Source organism: Petromyzon marinus, chromosome 10 (genome assembly GCF_048934315.1).
Source record: "Petromyzon marinus isolate PM22_M1 ecotype Great Lakes invasive population chromosome 10, UKy_Petmar_22M1.pri1.0, whole genome shotgun sequence".
NCBI classification, from domain to species: Eukaryota; Metazoa; Chordata; class Hyperoartia; order Petromyzontiformes; family Petromyzontidae; genus Petromyzon; species Petromyzon marinus.
In genome coordinates, this window is record NC_133676.1 from 14,361,930 (window position 1) to 14,389,228 (window position 27,299).

At 41.3% G+C, this 27,299-nt stretch overlaps 1 protein-coding gene across 8 annotated transcripts in view; it reads right to left on the bottom strand.

Annotated features, from left to right (window-relative positions):
* The window catches only part of LRP1 (LDL receptor related protein 1), a 313,912-nt gene extending 289,119 nt beyond the window's left edge, over positions 1-24,793 (bottom strand). For all 8 annotated transcript variants that reach the window (XM_032951130.2, XM_032951128.2, XM_032951126.2 and 5 more), the window contains exons 1-2: positions 24,261-24,793; positions 8,285-8,443 (exon numbers count right to left, since the gene is read on the bottom strand). In XM_032951130.2, the coding sequence (XP_032807021.1) occupies positions 8,285-8,443; positions 24,261-24,360 (259 nt within the window). In that variant the 5' untranslated portion in view covers positions 24,361-24,793. The remainder of the gene's footprint in view (positions 1-8,284; positions 8,444-24,260) is intronic.
* Between the last annotated feature and the right edge of the window lie 2,506 nt (positions 24,794-27,299).

Below are 27,299 nucleotides of genomic sequence, written 5' to 3' on the forward strand. Positions count from 1 at the left end.
GCCATTGATGGAGTGGCAGTCAAAGGATAGATCACCCCTGAGCTCAATGTCACAGGCAAGATGATGGAATCAGATTGCCTCTTGTACAGGACCATGATGAATTTAGGAAACGCAGAATTGTAACGGATGGAAAAAACTTGGGGTTGCCTGCATTCACCAGTGGATAGATGGCTGATTCAGGTTGTTCACATTCCGCAAGAGTGGACTGGATGACGTGCAATTAAGTTTCAATATCCTTATAATTTTCCATGTTGAAGAAAACGAATTCAACAGGCTCGCCATGTGTGAAGTCTATATTCTTTGTTGCAGAAAAACTATGACTTGAGAAATGTTCCAGGTCCATAGAACATCTCTACCCCACGATGTTAATATCTAGCCTGGGTGCCGAATTTGCAGGACCACACATAAAACCCAGAGTTAAGAACATTACAGCGAGCACTGCTTTATGTGCCATCCAATGGGTCCCTTGCATGGATGCTGCGCTCCTGAACATGCAAATTAGGACTCAATGGTTATATTAATACTTCTTTAGGAAGTGTAGACTGTATGCTGAAGGCATTACATGCATATTAAACTTGTGACCCAGTGAAATTTATGTTAGATGCGCGTACTCTTTTAATTAGGTGTGTACTGTTCTTTGCGATTTTAATGGTCAATAAGAATGTATCATTTTACGTTTTGAACATTATGTTTGCTATTAGACAGTCGATAAATTTTGCACGCAAACAAAAAACCTTACACATGCTTAAAAACTATAGGGTAGTTATCATTTGGGCATAATCCACCGCAAGCATGCCAGGAGAGGTTGTTCTTCTCACAAGAGCAAACTGTTTCTAGATAATAAATGGTATATAATACTAGTTTTTTTATGACAGAACATTCTCTTTTGCACGTTTTGTAATGGAGCACCCAGTGACACCTAAATAATATAATTGTATCCTACTAAGACAATGGCGGGCCGTGTATTTTACACCGAGGCCTTCAGTGCTGTCCTCCCGCAATTAAACCTCCTTCGAATAACCTCACCATGACATTAGGGTTATAGGCTATTGTCATTCTACGTAACCATCCCACATTCACAGTAACCTTTATCGAGTGGAATAACGAGATTTAACACGAGGCTTAGCACCGGTGAGACGTGAATACATGGTGACTAAAACCATCAAGGATGTACCACTATTACGCAGTTTGACAGGATGCTGCATCACAAATAGACACCGCATATCCAAATCAATGTCATTACCAAAGAAACAAGAACAAACTCACAACAACCAGTCACATTTACTCGTAAGACCACCAAGCAAGCAAAAATGGCGTAAAACACAAATAACACAATCAGGATTCAACAGGCTTCCCCACAGAAAAAAAATCTAAAGCACTACATCTAAAAATCTAAACCTCACGAAAGAAAGTTTAAATACATCTTAGATGACGCTACGTTACGTGCGAGCTAGTTTTACTTCAGTTAGCTAACTGCCCCTCCAATCACGCCACACCAAAAATGCTAACGCAGGCGGCTAGGCCAGCTAGAAGGCTCCCGTGTGTCAAAGAATATGCCCAACATGGCAAACTCGAAATCTGATTGGTTAAAGAATATGACAAAAAAACAACATTGTCCCCATTTGCTTCAACAGCAGAGGGGATTCACTCGACATTCTGAAGGCCTCAGGGTAGATTTTTCACCTGGAGAGGTGGAGACAGTACAGGTGTAAAATCTGATTGGATAAAAGCTGTCATTTATATGAGCTGCACTGGACGCAGCGCAACTGAGGGAGAGAGTAGCAATGAAATGACGTTAATAGACTGATGGGAACGAACTTTGTAAAATACATATAGCATTAATGAAAATATATATTAAATCATAAAAATAAAATGTTCCGATTCTGCCAATCTCGAGGCCAGCAGAGAAGACCTTGCTGGCCCTGCCCACACCTCTGTACTAAGACTACCTCATTAGCGAGGTCATAACATTTGGAGCGGTGATAAAACAAAATGTATGGAAGTATATATCCACCACAATACTGGAAAATAGCTAGCATAGCATATATTTGGTGGACCACTCCACCCCAAGTACTCTTGACTTCGAATAGGCTGTGTTTCATTCCCAGAGAGACTAGCTGCTTGATTCGTGTAGCTATTTTGGCTGTCATTCCCACAACTATTTGTCAGAATGATGGCCATTCTTTGTTTTTTACAAAATCTGCAAAAAATTCGTTTTACAATTCATGTGTTCAATTTCATGCAAACAGCACCCATGCCGCCAACTCCTCATGGCACAGTTGTGGCAATCGCCAAAGTGCGCGGGAGTATGGTGGAGCCAACAATTCCGGATATCTTTTGAATATTGACTTAAAACTTTCGTGACTGCAGGAATTCATATTCTTTGGTTCTTTCGATAAAGTCACGTAGATAGACAAAAAAATTAAAAATATATTTTAAAAACCACGACGTTTCGATCGCAACACAAGCAGTCATCATGATGACGACAATTAAGATGATTATTTTCTATATCTACGTGACTTTACCGAAAGAACCTAAGAATATCTTTTGAATAGTTGTGGAAACGTTCCAGCTTTGTGCTTTGGATGTAAATAACGTTGGTAGCAAAATTGTGTCTAAATAATAATGGTCATTCAGGGTGTCTCTAAACGAAAGTCAATGGTAGCTAAAAGTGTCTATGAAAGAGAATGGCGGCTAAGGGCGTTCTCATGCGAGAGATAATGGTAGCACATTTGAGAGGCAGGTGTTCAGGAGGTTAGTAAGGTGGGAAGGGGCGCAGTGAAGAGTTGCATAGTAGAGCAGAGGGCAGGATGCTTGGGCTGTGCTTGAGTCCAGGAACGAGTATGGGTTGGGGGAATTCCTGCGGCAAAAGACGACCGGTGTTGGACAGAACTGGCATGGAGCGAGTGGAGAGCGCACACCGTCAAACGCCATATTGAACACGGCCGTAGTTTCTCTAATTAATATTGTAAATCAGACTTAGAGATAGGGAGACGGAGAGAGTTTTATTGGTTATATGCTTTAGCAGTTGAAATACAGGAATCGATTATGTGTACATATGATAGGATTAATGGTTTAATATCGTTAAGTATTGACGCATTTGCACATTCAATTACTGACCGCAGTACAATTTCACACATCTGGCCATCACATGTCCGCCCCAGCGGATTGACCACCACACCAAGTGCAGTATTTGCACATGGACGTAATTGTCATTTTCTAAAGATGGTCACATATACGCCTCTAACCTCAGTCTCCTGTGAGTCAGATATGAGATGCTGTACTATAAAAGCTTTGTTGATCCCTCTTCTTTAGCAAATTATAGTCCCATTGTTACTCGCCTCATCTTTGTCGTTAATTGCATGTGGATGTTATGGACTACGAAAAGGTGTTTGACTTAATAGAAAGTGATACGGTCGTCCAAGCTCTCACAAACCAAGGGCTATATCGAAAATATATATTTTTAAAAAGAATCAAAACTATTCACAAGGATTGGCGCAACAAACGGAGACTCGATGAAGTAAACAAAAACATATACGGAACTGAAGAAGAGTCATGGCAGAGCCAAGCCTGAGTTGAACCGTGAATAAGGATATGGGTGTCATATTCTTGGTTCTTTCGGTAAAGTCACGAAAGCTTTAAATCAAAAGATATGGGTATCGTTTTGTTCATCATGGTTTTTTTTTGTGCCATCATAATCACTCGACTGTGAACATCAACTGACTCACTTGAGAACCCGGTGTCATCACGGGTGGCTGCCCAGATTCAATCCCAGGTTCTCAATGGTGCTGGGCTCAACGTTTTCAAAAAATATTTCTCGCCTGAACCACCCAGAATTACTCATGTTGATTTTGATGAGAGCAGCATCAATGGAAACTCAGGTCGAGAAATAAAAACACCCTCAAGCCTTGAAGGCATCTCTGAGCCAATGTTCAGCAATGTTTGTAGATGGGTAAGCACGTGAATTATAAACACCAAGTGATTGCAATTATTTATGCCATTTGTTCATATTATAAAACCACGTTGTCAGTTTAATTGCCACAGTGGTTGTATTCTTGCTGATATGTATTGCTGTGACTTCTCTATCCGCCATACATTTCCAACAGTTGGTTCAGTATTAAATTGAAACAGACATCCCCAATGTGCTTTCCTGCCCCCTTTTAAAATCATCAGCAGCTTTCCAATTCGTAAATATGGGATGTAATTAGAAATGTATACAAAAAGCAAACGAGCAAAACCGCAATTGTTTAGGGGAGCAGATGAGTAGGCATCTTGAGGGGAACACTAATGTCCTCGGTTAGGAATGTTGTGCCTATTTTTGTTTTACTAATTCTTCTTAAGATTGGCACCAAGTAATGGGGAAAATTGCATACTTTGGAGGATTATCGAAGGTGACTTGGCTGCCAACACGCACGTGAAAAGCAAATAATGAGAAACATTTAATAACCAAACAGCAGTGCTTCAGGTTGTGCAAGCCCTGTTACTAAATACGCACTCTGCATTCGATCGGTAATTTGACATTCCAATGTTTTCATCTCTATTTCTAACAATTACAACTTATCAAATATACAGTGGGAATAAAACATGCTGTAGCCATTAAATACAATTATGTAAAAAAAGCCAAGGGAGATTAAAACATTAGACAACTTGGAAATGAATTAAAATAATAGAAAATATAATAATGCTTTAAAAAGCTGTATCATTTTTTTTACCTAACGTTATGCTTCTGAATAAAAGGAAGAGGCTATTTTCAAGGACAAAGCCATGATGACTGATCAGGAAAGATGAACGAATATGAACATCTAAATCAATCTTACCTTGAGCATCTATTAAATCTTCACTTAAATCATTATTAGCTGAGCTCGTCAAATGCGACAGGCAGTTTCAACATGTTACGTGACTCAAAGGATTTTGTAAAATAGCCAATTGTTGGATAATGCTGAGCATTCCATATGCATAGCAACCACCCTGGTCACAGTAACCGTGGCCGCTTTAATGTGGCAGTAGATCCCTTTAAAGATGTCAGGATAGCCAAAGGAGAGCACTCTACAGCCTGCTTGTACCATGATTGACTAACTAACACTACCCCCTTGCCCATTACCTTGTTAGTTGCATTACTATGCTAATTAGCACATGCAAATGCTCACACATATGAGACAGCTGATATGTAAATAAGCCAATTATATACCGCCACTATAAATAAAGCACTAGAACCTCAATATTCCACATTTACTATTCGAAAGTAATACCACTTTGCGGCTGAAAAAAACATTAATGAGTCCCGAATTAAAATTGCCATTCATATATGGGGTCATTACTCATTGCGTAAAGTCCATCTTACGTGGCAGGCAGGCAGGCTTTCCCCATGGAGGCTACGTGTGAAGAAAAGAACACTGCATTTCCCTATATATTACCAGCTGCTTCATTGTGTCGCACTGCATGAAGGTGCAAGCAATGCCAATGCTGTCTGGCAGAAGCCAAGTGCATTGTAAGCCAACTGAAATGCATTGGTCATATATAGAAGCCTTTATCACGCCTCCAAAACTGCCCTCCATTCGGGAGGCACTTCAAGGTAAAGGGATAAATCTGTCATACCAAAAAAAAAGTAGAAAGTGTTGGTGCTATGAAGCACTTTTAGAAGTAGAAGTACATTATAAATAGATGACAACAAAAGTCATGCTGCTTATCAGAAATTGATAATACGTACATACAATTTTAAAGCAAAATCCCCTTTCAATTTCATGCATTCGTTAGAGCGAAACTCTGTACATAATGAGGTCAGCTTGATAACATTTTTGCCTATAGAACTGCAGCCGTATTCGCGTTGATTCTTCTCCAGGTCCTCCGGTGTTTCCTTCAACATTTAGAAACGTGCGTTTAGAGTATTTGGCTACTGCTATAAATTTCCACATGATAAGCCACTTCGTTGAACTACCGATTGTGGCCAGGTCGTTGCTGAAAAAGAGCTACTTAGATTATTGGGCCTTACCTGGTAAAATGAAAAAAATATTTTAGTCAGAGCTGGAACACCACAAGGCTACCCTACTACACCTGTTTGTGTTTACACAAACTCTAAAACTAACAGTTTCAAACGGCCCAATGCATTTAACTTTAGGAATAAAATGGATACAAGATCTATAAGTAAATCGGTTACAGCAATACAGTGTGTACTTTAAGGAAACAGAAAAATCTTCAAGGAGCTCCTGCATTGCCAGAAATTTTAATTGCCTGGCTAGTTTAACATGCTGGTATAAAGTTTGCTTGAGCCTCATGTCTATTTGCTCACGAATTTTGATCAGCAGCAGAAATACAGTATGTATGCAGATATGAGAGTTCTTATATATACTTTCCCATGCCTGCACATAAGTTACCATAACATTATGTTAAACAGCACAAGCAGGAGAGAAGCTTTTAGCTTCACCATGGAGCATACATTATTGCAAATGTGAGAAAAGTATAACTGAAAATGTAAGTGTAGCAAAAAAAATAGCAGAAACTATCCAATAAAACTGTGAATGTACAAATTTATCAGAAACTGATAACTATTCATTTTACCAGGTAAGGCCCACTGAGCTCTATAGCTCTTTGTCAGAAGGGACCTGGTCACAAATGATGGCTCAACGAAGTGGCTTATCACGTTGAAATGTATAGCAGGCAAATACTCTAACCGCATGTTTCTAAATGTGAAGGGAAAAACCGGAGGACCCGGAGAAAAATCCAGGTGACCACAGTGAGAATATGCAAACTCCAAATATACAGACAACAGGGTCGGGATCGAACCCATGGCCTGCTGTATACCAGGCAAGGTAGTTAACATCTCACCACCATGATTTGTGTATTCAGGTTTTAAGATATAACAAGCTTGCTCCAAATAATGCATAACAAGGCATTTTCAAGTGTGTAGAATCATTGTTTAATCCACCATTTGAAGGCTTTCATCTTGCTAAGCGATAATATTTTTACAAGTTGCTGCAGTTCGCTCTTGGGTGTACTCATTGTTTACCCTAATTTGACCTGACATTATTTTTTAAGTGACATTAATGTTTATGAATGAGCTACTGTTTTAAAGGTTTAACTTTTAAATGTCTATTCCTATTTGTGTCAACGTTGTTAAACTTGTGCAAAGCTATTTGCTGCGAAAGACAAACCCTCAACAGAAGATTTGTTTTACTTTTCACGAAGGTTAAACGGTGCATTTTAATATCGTTAACCATTTGAACTGGAAATTCGTATGAATTTAGATGTGTTTTTCTAATTCAGGGGTGTAAATTTAAAAGTGAAAAAAGCCATATTGATATTTTCTGACAAGCACTAATTAGGGCTTAATACTTGCACAATACAAATCTGAGTTCAAGCGTCATAGATGAGATCAAGTACCTGGTAAACTTGATGGTTGTACAATTCTGTAGGCCATAGCTATGGAATCTAAACAGCATTATGTGTTATTAAGCCATTCCCTGCGCATTATGCTTCACATTATTTAACAAAAATATAAAAAAACAGCCTACCAACACTTTCAAACATTGCTACATTTGCCCTTGGAAAAAAAAACTGATGGGATCATTCACTTTTCCAATGAACCAAAGAAATCCAAATATAATGAGTTTCCCTGGGAGACGTATCAAGGGTAGCGGAATTACTTTATATAAATGTGCTTACCACCGCCTTAAATAGGCACAGTTGTTCAAACTTACATTATTTGCACATTTGTGGTACAACTATATATCAGACAGTTGTCTTCTAATGATACGTATTCATATTAAGTGTATTTATTGTTACCTTTTAAAATTGAGTGCTTGGACTTATGATAATTTTGTACATCAGTACAGTGTTGGGGGCAGCAAATGACAAATTGCAGAGAATATTCAAACAATGATTGTGAAATGAATGGAGCGAGTGTCAGAAAATATAGGGAGATACTTGCTTAGAATAACAATGAGAGGGCACACAGGGGAACATATAGATCAAGGAGCAAAACACAAATTCTAGAAATAATATTGACTGCTTAGGAAATCAAAGAAGGCTTGGGCAGGGTACACCACAAGAAGGATATACAAAAACTGTTGATGGAATTGCAGCCAAAAGAGAAAGTCTACTAGAGAGAATGACAAGCGTGGAGATAGAGCAAAAAGATCGGCTCGTGTGCAGGAGTGAGATGAATTGTGACATTGTCGGACCCATGTGAGATGGTAGTAGTGCCAGTAGACCTTCGGCCAGCAGTTGATCCATCATGGCCGATGATGCTGATGATCGAGTGCAGGTGCGGTGTTCAGTGCAGACTCACGGCAGCTGGTCTCATCGGAGCCATCGCTGCAGTCACTTTCCCAGTCGCACACCCAGCTCCGCGGCACACAAGCCCCACCACCGCACTGGAACTGATTCCACAGGCAGCCCTGCTCCTCCTCCTCCCTGTCTTCTTCATCGTCATCACCCTCCTCATCGTCTGCAGCATAACCGGCGAAACAAAATCACCCGCATTCATCGTCATCACCATCATCGGCATCACCACCAACACTGCCACCATCATTACACTGCTGAATGACGGTTTCATGATAAATGATTGCCACCCACTTGCCAGACCTATACAAATAAAATAGATGAGCCAAGATTTAGTCGTGACACATTTATAGATAGAGTAGTTTCTCTAGATGTGTTTACCTGCTTAGCGATGTCCATTATTCGCTCTTCCATTCATTGTCTTCATATCGAAACACGTTCTTTCCAAGCAAATTGAATTACTTCAAAGTCGGTTTGATACTAGTGAGTATACAAGTTTTCAAATGTATGCACTTTTAAAATAGCATACACATTCAACCACCAATTAAATAATCTTAAAGTAATGTATAGCCCTTGGTCAATCCACTGCTGGATGATTCTCAAAAAGCTATTTTATTTACGGGGGTTATTGAACCATTCTTCACCATGCCGAGTTGACGTGTGTGTGTGTCTGAGTTGAATAGAAGTCCAGAAACCGTTAATATAATGTGCCACCGATGTTAGCCATGATTGCAAATCAAACCGATGCAGCTTGGTCCACAGGAGATGAAAGACGACACACAACTGCCCCCCTACTGTACTGTATTTTAATTCACTTATGCACAACAATGCCCGAACACAAGATAACCAAAACTCCTGTTAATTTTTTTCCCCAAAAGCAGCTGTTATTGGTTTATTCGAGGCCAATATAAAGAGTTTGCTCCTCGTCCATACGGATATCTTCACCGATGCTTGTTGGGCTTTGCTCCAGTTACCTCCGAGCAATGGGAGCGGCACAACTCGCACGTAAGAACCACAAAAAGCACGTTGCAAATGTTGCCCAGAAATCAAAGGGCGTGTATTGAAAACTATGAAAAAAGTACCGGCATCAACAATGAATTTAGTTATAGAAAAACGTCTCTCTCTCTCTCTATGTGCATGAATCAAGTTTCAGTGCATATAATGACCTGAAAATATAGTATTGCTTACTTTACTGATATTGTTGAATGATCTAAATACATTTGATGCAGAGCCTCTATACTGGACTGCATTTGTCAAATCGAGAGACCACTGCAGTTTAGTTGTGGCCGTTGTAGATGGGCTCACTGCCCTGATATGTGTTTTCAAATCTCACACCATGTGCAGATGGTGGTACACTTAATTGAAGGGCAATGCTGTTGTATAAATGCATGCTCTATTGCAATGCAATGCATATGCGATGAGCACAAACTGGAACCACGTACATGATTGTATGATGCATTGAGCATTAAATATACACACTGCTGTCTAATGAAACCCCATCACCTACGTCCATCGCAGCCATCCAAAAGTTCAGTTTCTAGTATCCTTAAAGCTGAATTCATTGGCAGCTAATGGACGAAAAGCCGTGTTAAAGCCTTGCTGTGTAAGGCGTCACAGTGTACGGAATCATCTAATGAACAAGAGACAATGGGACAGCTGCAGGAGGCAATCGTACAATTATAATTCTGAGGTATCTGTGCCACGCTTAAGTCAGTCTTCTTCCATCACACGTTGGATTTCCTTCAGGCATTCATGAAAAAAATTGGCTACCCATCTAAAGTGGAACCCCTCAATTGAAAAAAAATGTTTGAACTCGTTTTGTGGGACAAAATAATGCAAAACCAATAAGTGAAATTACAAGCAAACCACACAATTTACACAGGAAAATTATCTGGAATTTAATAGCTCTGGATCTGTAGTTGAAAAAGTCGCAAATTAAGCAGCAAAACATATCCAATGAAAATATTGCTCTCTAATCGGTAATGTGGAGCTCATCACTTGTAAACGACCCCCTGTGGAAGCCTGCCTGGGAAAAAAACAGGACTGGAATCATGCCCCCCTCTTGTTCTACCTTCCTTTGAGAAGTGAGCTATGAAGACAAACATAAGCCCCTAACAGGCGTTTACCAGCAACAAAGGAAATCCATAAAACAAGCGGGGTGACCGTAAACGGCGATTTTTTTGGGGCAGTTATTGAGAAGTAGCGCATGCTCAAATGACAACGTTATAAATAATTTCCATAACGCATTTGTCAATATTTTACCAAAATAATGCAAACGTGTCCGACCTGTCACACCTCCAATGATTTAATAGGGGGTCTGTCACGGTAATGCCGACAAATATATTTCACGCCGTCAGATTTTACAGCGCGACTGACAATATACTCTATCATGTACACTGCACGTGCTGATTACCATATTTTACTAAAGTATATCCCTTTACAAGATTAACACGAGACTGGCATTTATCAATGTAAAATTCTGACTTTAAGGACTCATGACATAATTGTTCACACAAACCCTCTTTTGCCAAGGTGAGCATTCAATTGTACAGTAGTAACCTAGCACATGCACATCGCGGGCCAACATGTGGACGTCACTTCGGCACAACCGGCTCTTTGTGCTTAATTGCTAAATTATTGCTATCATGAAAAATTCTAAAAAAAAAGATAGCGTTTCATACACAACACAGCAAATAACGAGGAATATTTTTTTTAACAACGTGAGTTATCAATGAATAAGTCAAAGCAACGCTTAAAATGTAAGATATTCAATGCCTCGCCAGTGGTGATGAGTCACTGGCTGGCACATTCGCATCACCGATAAAGAATGCTACGACCAGTTCATCAGCGCCGAGCAGACTGCACACCAACTGAGCAAGCCCTCATCGCCACGGGGATGCCCACCACCCCCGAAACACCGTTCCCCTTCAGCCCAGCGTGACCGAGCCACGGCGTGGAAAAACACAAGCGAGCCCCTTGCCAGGGCCTGGCACACACGCCCAGCACTCGGCATCTGCTTCCTGAGTGTCTCGCGTCTCGGTAACAACACCGATTTTGAGCGCGTTGGGTGGTCGAGCGCTCTGGCCGAAATCACAACAAGCCGCCACCACCACCACCACCACCGCCATCGTCCGGGTGAAGCAGGATAGGGGCGAGGAGGGGGTCGTGGGTCTGTTTGCCAGAACAACAAAAGCCCTGACCGAGCTCAACAAAAAAAAAAGTGCGAGTGACCGGCCGTCGATGTGACACTTGCAAGCGCCTCGTTGTCGAATCGCGCATGCACTTCGGAGTGGATAATGCCACGTTCGATATGTGCCGCCGACGCGTACGCCGTGGCGTTTAAGCTGTTTATGAGAAATTCAATGAATCAATAGGATGCAGAAGCAGAGGAGGTCCTCGACTTAAGTGCGGTCCCCGACTTGCGTCGATCCGCACTTGGGGCAGGTCGACAATTGCCGCTGCCCGCGTTGTTACTCGCGGCGGCTCGGACTGCGCTCATTGCACGACGCCGACGCAGGCGTGGGTTCTACTCACAAAACAAATGTACCAGCGAGTCTACATCCCGACGTGGCGCTCCGGTGTGCATTATTATAGGTTTGTTGTTGATTTAGTTTCATGTGAGTTGGAAGTTTGTATTCATATTTATTTAAAAAAAAAAAGTTTTGCATATCGGACCCTTGGTCAGGAACGTAAGCCCCCATTGTATCATCGTTTCGCTGACAAAATCGGTCTCGACTTGCGTCATTTCGACTTTTCTCGGAACGCAACCTGGCGGAGGTCTGAGGACCGCCTGTATATAAGTGGGATGTTGCCGTGATTTAATGGTAAGCAGAATTGCTAGTTGGATTTCATCTATTTATACCCAGCAGTATGATTGCATAGACCACAGTTAGTCGAAGAGTTGGCCGCCTGTCGTGGGGGTTAATAGTGGGTATTCCCACGTCTTTCGAGACGTTTGGGCTAATGTGGAAGAGTAAGCCAAAATTCCCATTGTATGGAGGCTCTCTAGAGCCTTGAAGCAGTTGCGCTAGCAACAAATTTCAGGATTGCACATTTTACTTTGCCTCGTATCATTATCAGCACCATGACCCATATGGCATATATTTCCTTGCCACAGATTTGGCCCACAAGAATATCTCCCAGCCCAGCACAAGGGTTTTTATCCATGGCCACTGCTCAGAAAGAGCAACTCTGGCACGTGTGGGCAAATGATAAATTGGCCACAAACACGAGCACAAACTGGCCTACTCATATGAACGGCGGCCTCGATATGTCATTGTCACTACCACAAATTTGGAGGTGATGCACCTATTTTGTGGTATTGCCGCAGTACATTACATTACCAGTAGACAAAATGCAAACAAACAGGAGACTTAGATTCCCTTTGTTCTTTAAATTCCGTTAAGAAAATACAAAAACAATTAACTCCAGCCATTCTCAATCCAGCAATGGATGAAGGCCTCGCCATGCTATGTCATACATTGTTGTTGTATCTCGCCACGCTGAGCAGTACAGGTTGGTGAAGGGGGCAGGACCGACTCTCACGTCACTTGCCACTTGTCAGCTGTGGCCGGGAATCGAAATCGGCTCACTTTGTTTATAGCACAGCGGGTTAACTGCTGCCCGCCACCCTGACAGTTTTATAATTTTTCTCGCAAGCTCTCAAACAAAACTACGTTATTATAAAACAAATAACATACAAAGATGCCAAAGAAAGCATCGTAAAACTACCTAAAAATCCTTAATTTGAAAACTTAAGATGTCATAGACATAGAGCTAATAAAATCAGTTTATTGCATGAGATTTCCACGAACTGGAATGCTGATTTAAATCACAGCTATCTAAATAGAGATATGCAAATCATGGGCTTTTCAATTGTACAAACCTGTCGTTTACAAATGTGCACACGACACCAAATTTTAATATTGTCAAATATCGCTCGACTTTCAAAAGAAATCGTGAAATAAAATATTACAATTTTGGCCATTTGAGACCCAACCAAGATGATGTTTATTAAAACGTTTCAAACGTGGTTTCTGAAGGTAAAAGAAAGACTGTACAAGATCGCCACCTTGAGAAAATCAGCCGCATGTTCAGCTCGCATCACTCGGCGGCGATCCGTTTTCAACCTGAAACAAATCAGTTGGTGAAACTGCGTTGGCAGTGGTGGCGAACCATCGAACAAAGACGGCCCACTCCATCGCGTGCTGCTGCGGCCGTCTGGAACGCTCTTCCTTCCGATATTAGGGAAGCCACTGTGGCTATACATTTTTAAATTGTCTAGTTTGAAAACGAATTTCTTTAGAACTGCTTTTCGTGTTTAGTTTGTTGGGCGGTTGGTTGGCTACGTGCGTTGCGAAAGAAACAACCTCAATTGATTCATCAATAATTCATATAATAAACAACGTTTCTGGCAATGGCCCTTCTTCATGAAATCATCTTAATTCATTTTATTATGCCCTTTAAGGCAGTGTTATTGACACATTGGTTGAGCTTTTGGTTTTCAATCTGGTCACAAATGCGGCACTCCGATTTGTTTTCCTCAAGTTTATTCTATTCAACAATAGGAACGAAATCAACTTGGCGATGAACTGAGGAACAAATCCAGACAACAAAAAAAACCCCTGGGATCTGATGTATACCTTATACCTGCCACTGCGAACGTGTTCACTGTAATTGTACTCACTGACGTATCCAGTTTTACTACGATTAAATATGCTTTATAACTAGAGTAATACATGTAACATCAAATACTGTGTTGCCAATCTACTATTAAGTTTGCACGACAATCTCACACAATTTATTTGTTAATGTGGTAAATTGTGTTTGAAAAAAAATATCAATCATAACAGTAATCCGTGAGCTCCACCACCTTCATTTCCAAAAGGAACCCTCATTAAACCATCATACACAGGCAGCTTGACTGAAGTGGAAAACTTTCCACCTCTAGGCCTGAAAGAAAACACCATTACTCACGACCGTTCCATGGCTTGTGCCGTTGCATCAACATTAAGTTTAAGTCTCCGATGAAGTAAGTTTCCAAACAAAATTTGCCGATTCTTGAAAAATACCACCACAACACCTTAATTACTTATCCAGGCGGGCCACACTTTTTAGGAGGGTCCTGCATTGGGTTTTTATTTTAAGATGTTTTCAGCCAATCAATGATGAGTGTTTATTATACACGTGGGAGTAAACCGGGGCACTCGGAGAAAAAAACCCGCGTGCGAGGGGGCAACACTCAATCCCCGTATAGATGGAAACCGGTGGGGATTATTCCACTTTCCGTACTGCCTTTTCCTGGCAAGCCACGGTATGGCTTCTCGACACCCATGGGAAGGGAGTTTCACAACGTTTGTGCGATCCACCAACCCTTGCTGCCTCCTTAGCGCTGGATCACAATTGTGCACCACCACTGCCCGGCTAAAAGCTGTTTCGTCCAAAGGGTACACTGCACACTGTGATGCGGATGCCTGTTCTTTCTTCATGACTGTTTGTGCGTGCATCAAGTGAGATGCCGTGCCAAACAAAAGCGTAATCTGTAGCACTGCGAAAACACTCATACTGAAAAGCATCCAACAAATTATTGACTCTTATTGAGTAGCCATAACTGGTTATATATTTGAACATTTCATTTTTATAATTCCAACAAATTAGTCTATCTTAGAATGCTGTGCGATTGTAGCCTGTATATCCGAGTCATCATCTTCGACCGTGATCAATCCATTGCTGGATGAAGGGCACTCCAAGTTGATGCCATCTCTCATCTCCATTTGAGCTATTTTCGTAGCTCCATCTCCTTGGTGGTTTTCTATCTTCGTGGAGGTTATTCTGAGGCGGTGGAGGATCTAAACGACACAAAATTTGTCTAGATCATTGTGGCCGAACAAAACAAAAAATACGAATCAATCTTAGAGTACTAATACTGGTCTGATAATCTCTATGCCATGAAATGAATACTCAAGCATGCATACGTGCATACATAAAGACATACACACCGTCAGACAGTGTTTAACATTGCAACCTGGGACAGATCATTACTAATTACTGTGTTCTGTATATATAACGATGAAGTAGTGGCGCAATGGTTAGCACACTGCACGATGAACAGAGTGAACCCAAGCTTGATTTCTGGCCACAGTCTTTGCATCTTTGGCGAGTGACATTTGAAGCGATTCTGGATCCTCATGTCACCAGTTTGCACTGACTATAATGGCGAAGTATAGTCAAATAATCCCATGACTGATAAGGGATGTGGAGGCCTTCATTTGGCAATCAATTATCATTATATTATAACTATTCTGTATGTGATGATTCATACAAAACCAAGTTCTCAAGACCCCAAAAAATATATAAATTCACAATGTCATTTTGCTTTATTATAGACAATGATAAACCACTGCCATCCCGTTCTTAGACACTTCCAGTGCCTTATAAGGTTCAACACATACTGCAATCTATTGCAGCATCTGGAAAATTGCAATGGAATAACCTGAAACAGACAATTATATATATGCTGATGAGTTTCATATCTATTTAAATTTCTCATCAGACCCTAATGGCAGACAATTACAATGTGATGAGTGTCTTCAAGGCATAACAGAAACGTCTTATGCGAAGAAAAAATCTACGGTACATTTTTTTCGTGCCGAAATTAACATTTCAAGAATTAAACTTTTTGAAACATGAAAGCAGGCATGATTTCAGATGCCTAGCATTGGTTGTGTTAAAAGCAGGATAGTAACAATACATCAATTGAAAACGATTATTCCCTTCACTTTAGATCCATCGAATTGTGCATGACAAAGTGCTTATCCATGATTTGTGCGACTCAAACGCAAATGCTAAAAGGCTTCGTTTCTCATTCAATGGTCGGCTGGATTGGAATAAGACTTATCACCGTAAGGCACTTTCACCAGAATACAAGGTAAGCCTATCCATAACAATGCAAAAAAATACTCTATTATCGTACCCTTTACTCTAATCCTTTATATACACCACCACACTGTCGTGAGATGGATGTGGCATCACAAAATAATTCCCGGAACAGATTTCTGGACTCTTCCATCTCAAATGAAGCACTGGATGTATAACAATACAATAAAGGTGTTAAAAAGGAGACAAAATAAGAATCAATTCCTGAATCAATGGGTGTGACCACAATTTGTACAATTAATCGAATCTCTGTAAGGGGATAATAATGCATTTGCCTGCGTTGCACCGAGATTTTGGAACCCACCGCTTGTCCACAGACATCCACGAGTGTTGCTATCTCCGAGACAAAGCTTACGTTACATTTTTGACACTGGGTTTTTCAGATTGATTATTAATTGATAGTTGGAGGCTTTTGTTTTGTTGCAATGTTTTAACTTTCCGTTCACATCTGTACAATGCAATTTGCTGATATGCGCCTCAACATTTGGATTTTAAAAAATGTAGAACAATGTAATAATACAACACAATTAGCGTTATAAAATACGGGCGAGGCAATGGTGCAAGTTTATTCAGCCCCCTGTATCTGTCCACCCCGCAGGATAAAGGGGGACACAAACGTTTGCAATTGCCAGGTCACGTGTGCTGCGGTGAAGTGTGGGTACTCCTATCTCTTCCAACATTTCGGGTCAGTATGGAAGAGTAGGCCAAATACCCTCTGGGTGGGGTGGGGGCTCGAGAGAGCTCACTTTAGTGGAAGCCCTTCTGCCACCAATGGAATGAGCAAGATGTAGCATGGCTGCGCCTTTACCCGTTATAAAATACAAACTAACTAATCACACGTTAGCCACATACCCACGCCTAATGATGAGTGAGAACACGTCCTACACAAAGTAGACAGTGATTAATCAAATTACTTGGAGCGGGACACGTGCAAAAACGCATCACAAGATGCATATATTAATTTAAATTAGCACTGCATGAGGTTACCAATCGCAGGACAAAATTACTTAATTTGTATTTGAACTGAGAAGATTTGTAAACGTGGAAAAGGTTCACCATGGTGATACGCAAGGGACTGGAAACCCAGGATTAATAAATCAACGGTAGGTGCACATGAATCCATCCATTGCATGATGGAAATGTACCCACTGAAGGCGTTATATTACTTCAGCCCATGCTGGCATGCACATGTGAATTATATTTTTTAATTATCACCAATTTCATATTCACATTCCTTTTAATTAGTGCTCCTTGTTTGCTCATTAAATTGTAGAAGTAATGTACTCAACTTATGAATGCACCTGCACATTCCAATATATGTACACGTTGGAGTTTAAGATGAATGCATTTTAATATATAATAAAGTGTTCCACACATATATCTAAGAGGAATGTTAACTTTACTTTTGCAGATATTTTTTTGTGAAAGTGTTGCATATTGTAATATTAGGCGAAATAAATAAATAAAATGTGTCTGTGTTATTTTTGTTTACCATTGCTCTGTCAAGTATATACACAATAACCATCCAGATGGTAACGTGGTTAGTGTGGCTCAATATTCTAATGCATCAGTTCAACCTCTGGTTGAGAGTCAATTCATCCTTTCATCCCTCTAACTGATCAAATGCAAACTACTTTGTGAAGAGGCGACAGTGATCGTCCAATGGAACCCCCGCCCCACCATAGACATATGCGATTCAAACGAGAGCTTTAAAAGGAATGTCAATGCCCCAAAACTATATCAGATGAAAAATACATTCATGTTTTGATTTACACAATGTCGTTAAGAACAATAAAAACTCCTCTGGAAGGCAAGTTTCCTTCTTACTTCCAAAGCTTAATACAAAAAAAAATGTAAGGCATGAAAAATCACCGATTTGGTGTCGTAAATAAGTACCGTAACTGCATTAAGATTACTCAAACTAACATGGAAACGGCCTCAGCTTCATTCAGGCGAGCCCTTAATGGCAAACTAAATAACCTTAAACAAACCGACCCTGCACCAGTGTTAGAAGCGTCAATGTATTTGACATTCACGTTGATTAACAGACACAGACCTTAGTTCAACACGACACCTACATGCCTAAGAAATCATTAAACTTTGGCACGACTGTACCCACCAACCAATTCCGTCACATTTTCCCTCCCTTTAGTTATTAATCTGTCAAGTTTGCTCATTGAAGAAAGTCCGCTGCTAATATCGCTCAAATAAAAATGTATCACAGTTAACTTGTGAAAAGCTCAGAGTCCTGAAGTAAGTTTTATTATATTTATGGGGCACTTAACATATTCTAGATTTGAAGCTTTCGTGACTGCAAGGATTCATACTCTTTGTTTTTTTCGGTAAAGTCACGTAGGTAAAATAAATTAACATACTGACACATTATTGCAGAAAATAAAGCACTTGAAGAGAAGTTGCGAGTGAAGATGGAGTTAACAGGGCTAGCTTCCATATTCGTGGTGGAATTCCAAACCGTGTTGGCAATTTCTGCCGCTGGCAATGTAAGGATGAATTATTGAAACTTGCTGCTGTTGCTATTAATTCACGGCAACTCATAACTGGAGGTAAGGGCACAACCCCACACAGGCCAATTCCCAGGTCACAGATGGTTTATGTAACAGTCCACTTAGCAGCTGCACTCCAATATATGAAACTAACCATCATCATTCTGCAGGAAATAAGCTGTTATACGAGTACAGCTGTTACCTCTATACTTTTATGACAGGGGTGCCGATGATTGCCACACCAGATGCAAACAAAAATAAATCGCGATTGAGAACTTGAGAGATGTAAAAACTCAACTATGGGCAATTCAGGAGGGAATTCTAAATTACACAGCGTACAACGATTGTTCAAAATCACCAGAATGTTTGCATTATCGTTGACTCTCTGATCTCCCACCGGAATGTTTTAAATATGTAGAGACACCAAGGAAATGCCAACAAGAATTGAAATCAAAGTCCTCCATTGGTGACGTTAGCAGTCTGGGTTCAATAATCACAATAATTTAACTATGCTGCTGGGAATTCAGTGCCATAAATTAAAAATATGAGTTTGCGCAGTTAGCCCATGACACAATGAATCTGACAGGTGCAAAGCTACATATCCAACAAGCACTGTGATGTCTTCCACACAACTCTTCCATAAATAAGTAACACTGACGGGAATGTACAGGGTGCTTCAAAAAAATGTGAACACTCCGGAGAATTTACAACAATACCACAATGAATTTTCCTCCGGGCTCTGGAGATCACCTGGAGAAGATTCCAGGCCACGTGTTCACAATGATGGCGAACAAGTGGAGACTCTTTGACTCTTTAAAGCTTTCAAACACACATTTGTTATCATGTTACAGTGTATTATCCGTTCTCTTTCCCATTAAAAACGATGGTCCCATATAAGTGTTTAACAAAAATTAAAGCGGCCTGTAATGTGCACATGTAAAAACATGATTGCAATGTTTATACGAGTGTCTGTAGAGCATAGTAAAATACAGAAGTACGGTACAATAAAGTGCATGAGCAATACAGTGCTTTACATAGATTCATGTTCATGTACTTGCATACAGCGGTTTTACTTTCATTCACTCTGTTCACAATTTACTTTCCTCTCATTGTCGGTACTCAATTGCTGTACCATGAATGTTTTTTTTCCCTCTTGTAGTTTCTTTCAGGTCTCCCTTGCTTAACAAGACTTTCGTCTCGAATAGAACGTTTGAACCCCGTGCCGCATCACGAGGGGGAAGGGTAGCAGAGTCAAGGACATGTTGCATGGATAAAGGAATGGGGGGGGGGAAGAGAGATGCGAACGAATGGGAAATACGAGGAATGGGAAATAAGAGGAAAGGAAAAACGTGACAGAGATAAAAGTGCAAAGCCGTGGTTGGATTTTGTAATTATTCCTAAAATGGAAATTTGCTCAAAAGGGCAGACAGGGCAAGACAACCGGGCAAGGTTTTGCCTGGAAAGAAACTCTCCAAAACAGACGAAAAGGGCGCAGCTCAAGAGGAGCAAGCACGGAGTAGAAGGAGGAGCGCCGGCCGGGTAGGAATGGGAGGAAGAGGAATGTGACCGATTTGGGCCACGATGTCGGTGATGCGAGGATGATTATGATCATGAGAGGGGAAGGAAGAGAGCGAGAAGGAAGGGGCAGCGTGTGTTCCCACAGCGGGCAAGGAAATGGGAGGGATTCATGGTAGTCTTGAGCTGATTTAGTTTGTCTTGATGGGCCTTCACACAGTTATAAATGTGAGCAGTGGTCATTGATGAATAATTTATTAATTTATTGATGGCGTGCTGCATTGTACATTACAACAATGGTTGACTGCGGTTGTTCAAGTAAAAAAAACGATTGCATAAATGACAAACATTCCGTTTCGCCTTTCTGCACGAGACAGCTTTCTACGGGTGTCAACCAATGCAATTATTTAAATTCACACATTTAATTCAGCTGACGTTTTAGTGTCCTGCAATTGACACAGGAAGTGGGGTTGTATCAGGCTGAGGACAATGAAAGACGAAATGTCACAGACATGACCGCTCTCTGCCACCACAGACATAAATCATTCTGCGTGACGTCGAGCGAGCTGCGATGCCATTGCCACACATCGGGCTCGCACACCGTAGTGAAGACCCAGAAATAGCGCTACATTGATGAAGTGGACGTATCCTGACGAGAAGGGGGGTGGGGGTAAAATCGCACTTGTGGGAAAGTCAATCTGTCCTCTCCGTCTGTTGTGTATCAACATCACGTTCACGCAAGGGCGGCAGCAGAAAATGCAGGTATTGTCAGTTAAACCAAAGCTCATTAATCATATATATTCACACTGAGCACAATGCATGCTCTATAAGCTGCTTTTTTTTCCTCTCTCAACAGCAAGACACGTGATCACTGCAACTTCAAAGCATAATGTGGCTTTTTTTTTAAAGCGTTTGCACAAACACATGTCCTGCGGGTATCTTTCTCCTCATGTCGATTAACTTAATAAATCAGCCATAAAAAAAAAAACATTAAAAAACTATTCACTTCCGTCATGTTGCATTTTTGTTTGATTTTTTAAAATAAAAACTCCTTCCCAAAATACCATGTGATTGGTTTTAAAAATAAACACTCATTTATAGGTGCTAATAACTTTGGCACAAAGGAAACATACTGAGTCAGGGTGATGAAACAACCTTTTGCATTTTGTGCTCAAGAGCTACACGAAACACACACGTATATAATGTTTTTCATTGGTTACAATGTACTGCGAACATTTTACTTGGGGATTGGTCGATCCACGTCACATGCTCTCGTCCTTTATAATGCGGCTACTGTTACATGCCGGGGCACACTGCACTGAATCGCCTATTTATTTTGGCCCACACTCGTCAATGCCTCATCTGTGTCAGTACGGCTACCCTGCTATGGCAGTAACTGCTCCCAGCTTAGGCTTAGCCAAAAAAATACTGCACAGCCATCAATCACCTCGCAATGTCACCCTAAAGTGTGCAGCCTGCTGCAGTTTGTAAACAGTCGCAAGATTTTATGGCATTTATTTAAAAAAGTCCCTTCCTCACAGATATTTCTATTTCATTTTCACTTCAAACTAATTGTTTTTATTTGTAACTTTAGACATACTTTTTTACAGATATTTTTTATGCTGATGAACTTGGATGCTACGATTTAAAACTCTACATTTTATAGAATGCAAAGGACATTTTTTTGTTTTACCACATTATTGTCTGTCATAGGAATAATACAATACTTCATCCAAATGTTGCTCCAAATACTTTTACATATTGTGATTTTTGCGACAATTAACCCACATTGTTGCAAACATGTTTTGAATTAAAACCACCTCAGATTACTTCACTTGGCCTATCATTTCGTTTAAGACCCAATTACCATTATGTTAAAAGCAACTATGCTGCAAACACGTAAATTGCCATGCAAATGTGGGAACGACAATTTGAAATACGGCCCATCCCGGACAACGTAAATCGCAAATCTCCTGACAAACACAGTGCTTCTAATCAGATTTACTGTGACGGTCCCTCTATGTTGTGGCCAAAACCTAAATCCTCTAGAGAGCATAGCTGCTACATATGAATAGCCACTCGTTTCAATTAGCATACTGTATATCACCATCGATAAAGAAAACTGTTGCTCGCATGCAGAAAAAAAGCATTAAATTACTCGGAAAATTGTCCCGTGACCAAGTATACGACACCTACCTTTAAAAGGTTTCCAACAATCCCTTGCAAGTGGGGTACACTGATTACAACAGTTTGTATTGACAAGATGGGCACGAGTGTTAAGACCTGGAACTAACAGCCTGCTTTCTGAATGGCAACACTTTTTTTAAAGAGAAAGATGGTGGTAGTTGGTGGTCGTGGTGTGTGTGTGTGTGCGCGCGCTTGCGTAGTGGGGGGAGTGAGTGGACGTTTGTTAGAGAGCAGCGGTAGAGTGAACACATTCACGCCATGGACCCCCACATGAATAGCTCCATTTTGTTGCAGCGTCTTGCTAAAACTCCACACAAAGCCCCATTCCTCCGTACTCACTCCCCCACCCACATTGGCCCTTGTCCGTTCCTCCAAAACACTCCTTCATCCACAGGCTCACCGAGCCCACAATCTCAAGTTCTCTCTAGCGAGGACCTCTGGAAGCAGGACACGTTGGCTTGGCATGCCAAGCGGCACATTCCCTGCTGCATGACAGCGCTCCTCGCTGTGCAAGCACTAGAATTGTGCGGCCGAACCTGGGCCATGTAGCGCGAAGAATTATAGCGCCGTGGAACAACAACAAAAAACCAGCCGATCCCCGTGGAATCTGATGGAATTTTTGGGAAGCCCGGCTTTGTGGAATCTGATTTCATGTTATTAACAGGCCTAAGCCAAGGCAAACTAATTGCATGTCAATCAGGGCTCTTATCTTAATTCGAACTTGCATTGTTAGGTAGAGTCAACATGAAGCGATATTTAACCGGCCTCGGATTTTTTTAAATGCTACTGCATTCCACGGGGGTCTCTTTCATGATGTTAAATGCTTTTTTTTGTGATACAGAGACCTGTGTGAGAACTTTTTAACATCCATCTACTCGGTAGGTCAGAATTTGTACTTGTCTCAATTTTGGTAACATCCTCACCACAGGATTATGAGATTTAATTTCAATATTTGGTTGCAAAACATCGTCTAATATACATTATCTAAAGTAAATTTTTATCTTACGTTACATTTGGCTTGTTACTGCTTTTATTTGTTGTAATGTTCAGACAAATGTTTCAATCAATACGTAACCAAGTACAGGAAAATTGTTTTCAATTGAAGTATTTCCTGGAAGGATTTTTGTACTGTATTTCATCACGTCAAAGGTACCCTCGTTACACTGCAGAACTAAATATATACTGTATATACTACGGTCTCATTGATCACCACATTTTCTCTTACTTTCCAGTATTACATATTTCACTCGGTAAAAAAATGTTTACTCAGTACTATACACTGACTTACAAATCCTGAATCATTGTTAAATCACATCTGACATGTTGACCCAGTATTCTAACATAGCACATCCTATATACTGCAGTGGCACAAACCTGTCGATTACCACGTCGATGGTAAGTGAATGGTGGAAAAGACGACGACATTCCAACACGGGTAGAGCAACTTAAACGTTCTTCAAGGTTTTTGGGGGTCGCTGACTAAAACACAACACTTTTGAAATGTGACCTCATCATTTGGGTCAAATACTAGGTGACCGAAAAGGTCAACTCCTACATTTTAACAAATGAGCACAAACATTTTTTCTCCTTGGGTTTTGAGGTTGCTTCAGAGAAAGAAAAAACGTTGAAAGCTGACCTCATCTTTGGGTCAAATACATGGTGACACACCTAAGGGTTTTTTTTATTTGTTTACATTTGCACACACGTTAAATAAATGTTAAACAAGCGTTTTATACCAATCATGTGCACAAGGTGCGACTTTTATATGTGCCTTAAAAAAACAAGAAACGCATTGAAAAAGCTGCCAAAGTCTACAAGTACTGAAAAAACGAATTACCATACCTGTGATGGGGCTCAGTGTGCCAACCGCTGCTGTGGCCGAGGCTATCACGTGCAGCGCCGTGAAGAGTTGGAGAAGCCTCACGGATACTCTGCTCTCCATCCTTATCCCCCTTTTTTTTCAAAGCGACTCTAAGCTACTCCTCCGCCTTATCTGCGCTATGCGATGAAACTGCACAGAAGCGCCTATTACAAATGTGCGATTTGCGGAAATGGTAAAAAAAAAAACAAGAAAAGTAATAAAAGATAATTCGGTTAAACCAACTTTATTATTATTATTAAACGCACGTTATAAACACCCACGCACAGGACTCAGGGGCCGCAAGGGTGCGTGGTGGCAAGTCCGTCTAATAAAATCACTTTAACGTCTGTTACAAAAAAAATTACATTATCCCTTCAACAACGGCCTTCATCGAGGAGCAACGTGGGGGTCTATAGCCTGTTAGCTTGTGCGCTCAAAACACATTTGCTCCACGTGGAGCAGAGTGGGAGGAGGAGGAGTAGTAAGAGGAGGAGTGTGTAGGATAGCGTGGTGGTGGTGGTGGTAGAGGGTTGGTTGGGGGGTTTTAAAAGCAATACACATACGGACACACACACACACACGGACACACACACGCACACACTACCCTCTCGCACGCTAACCAAATAATGAACGCGTTAAGTCTCGGTGCAGGGTTACAGCGGTGCTTATAGAAAGGTTGCGAAAAAGAGGATTGCGCTTGGAAGGCGAGGTGGGGGGTGTGTGGACTCTCTCGTCCAAAACATCGCATCCACCCCAAAGGGGGGGCTTGTGTGTAGTCGTAGCTATGTGCCGCCGTGTGCGATGCCCCCCCCCTCCCCCCATGTATGTTACACCTCTGTTGTTGCACGTCAACAGCTCACGCACGCCCTACTGACCGAACGTACGCACGTGGCCTTTATAATGCACGGCAGTAATAGCAGCGAAATCGTTCACTTTTAACATTAAATTAGAGAGAGAGAGATATATAAAAACAAATCCCAATGTAGTGAAGTATAACGCCACTTTGGAGTGAAGACGTTCTGTGCACAGATAGGACGAACGTGGCAAAGTGATCAATAAGAGGAATGCCTCTTTCCCGATTGAGCATCCGTGGGTTTTAAAGCATAATCACAGAAGGGTCCCGCGCTGGGACATTTAACTAATTCCATGTATGAATTGTCGAACACCCTAATAATGTGATGTGGAACATCATTGAATCGTATACTATATGCATATATCATGTAACTATTTTTGTCTCGCCACATAAAATACAATAGTCGAAGTGCTTTCAAGACTAATACTCTAGTATCCTGCACCATTAGTTTTAAACAGGAAATCTCTGGATAGGATAAATCGTGTTTAAGTGCATATACGAACGAAGGGCTGTTTAGTTTTCGGGTCACGGGAGTTGTGTGTTCGACAATACTTCACACTGATCAGTGCGGGTTGGTGAAGACTGAGACCATAGAAATGGGACCAAGGCATCAGAGTGCAGTACAATAATGTATTGTGACGCTCTGCCCTCTGAAGACCACCACGCAGTCCTGCTCGTCCAATCAACACCCTCGCTCGCATAGCGCCCACCACCCCATCCATCCAACACTATCCAGACTCAAGCCTGCTGAGCTTTAAAGATCTGATCATAGGTTAATACTAGCAGGCCGCACGTCCGCCGAAACTTCCCTCCAGCCAGCCAGGCAGCGGTCAAAACTTTTTGTTCTCATATTCGTTTGATAGTGTACGTGTCCGTGACCGTACAGAGTGCACTATGCATAAAATATGGGCGGTCAAAAAGCGTTGAGAGCGTAATATTAACATTAGGAACAGGGTCGTAGGTATGACTTTGTACAAAAAACATATTGAGGTCGCGCAAGTTTTATTTTGATTTAAGTCGCAAAGATGGGGTTTCACTGTAACATTGTGAAAGTATGTTTTTGCAGTCCGACAGCTCGTTATAAAAACACCTTATTAAGCACACATAGAGTTGTCTATTCCCTCCAAAACAAGCGTGACTAATAGCAAATGAATGTTTACCCCCATCAGATCGGAAGAACATATTTACAGCTATGTTTTTCAGAACTTACTCTCAACCTTGCAGCCTACAGTATACAATTGAGACGTGATTTATTTATAAATGTGTCGTAACCCTCCACCACCCGACACGGCCAATCAGCAAAGAAAAGTGTCACGTTGACAAAAGACAAATAATTCACTACTTCAGCCCACCGGTGTGTTGAAGAGTTAATCCACATTTACAGTTTGAGTACGACGTTTCGCTGGTAAATACTTCCAGCATCATCGGGCAATTCGCCATATTGGTCGCGAAAGCCTACGTGTTAAACTGAGACGTGATTTTGAAACATTTCAACCAGGAATTCCCTAAACTCGCGAACCACCACACGACGTCTTTCAGCGTGTTCCAATTCAATCCCCATTCAAATCCATATGAACTCGTTCCGCGCTGCACGCGCCCGATGATGGTTAAACACGTCCCACGTGACGCGCTGAACAATTAACGCTGTCTCCGTTAATAGAGCCGCTTAAAATCATGGTTCAGATCTTAGTGAGCGTGCGCGTGTGCACACACACACACGCACAAACGTGCTCCAAATGACGCAGACAGCGTTAATTGCTTAGCGTGTCACGTGGGGGGGATTGTGTTTAACAATCATCGGGCGCGTGCAGCATGAAACTAGTTCATTTGCGCTTGAATCGAGAGTAAATTGCTAAACGCGGAAAGGCGTGGCGTGGTGGTGGTGGCGAGTCGCGGGAACTGGAGGTTTCGGAGACCCAGCTTTAAACCCCTACACACAAAACACTATTGTGCGGCCGGCGCGCTTGCTGTATTTAGCCTTTTTAAGATGAGCTATTTTTAAAAGGCACAATTCGCAATTATAAGGCATTCAATTATTCAACGCGCGCTTGTTGTGTGACGTTTTAAATTACTATTGTGAAACTGGGGCAGAATGCAAGAGTGCCACGCGTACCTTGCTAAACACATCGGCGTGGCACGTTTATGTAAACTCAAATTAAAACTGTGA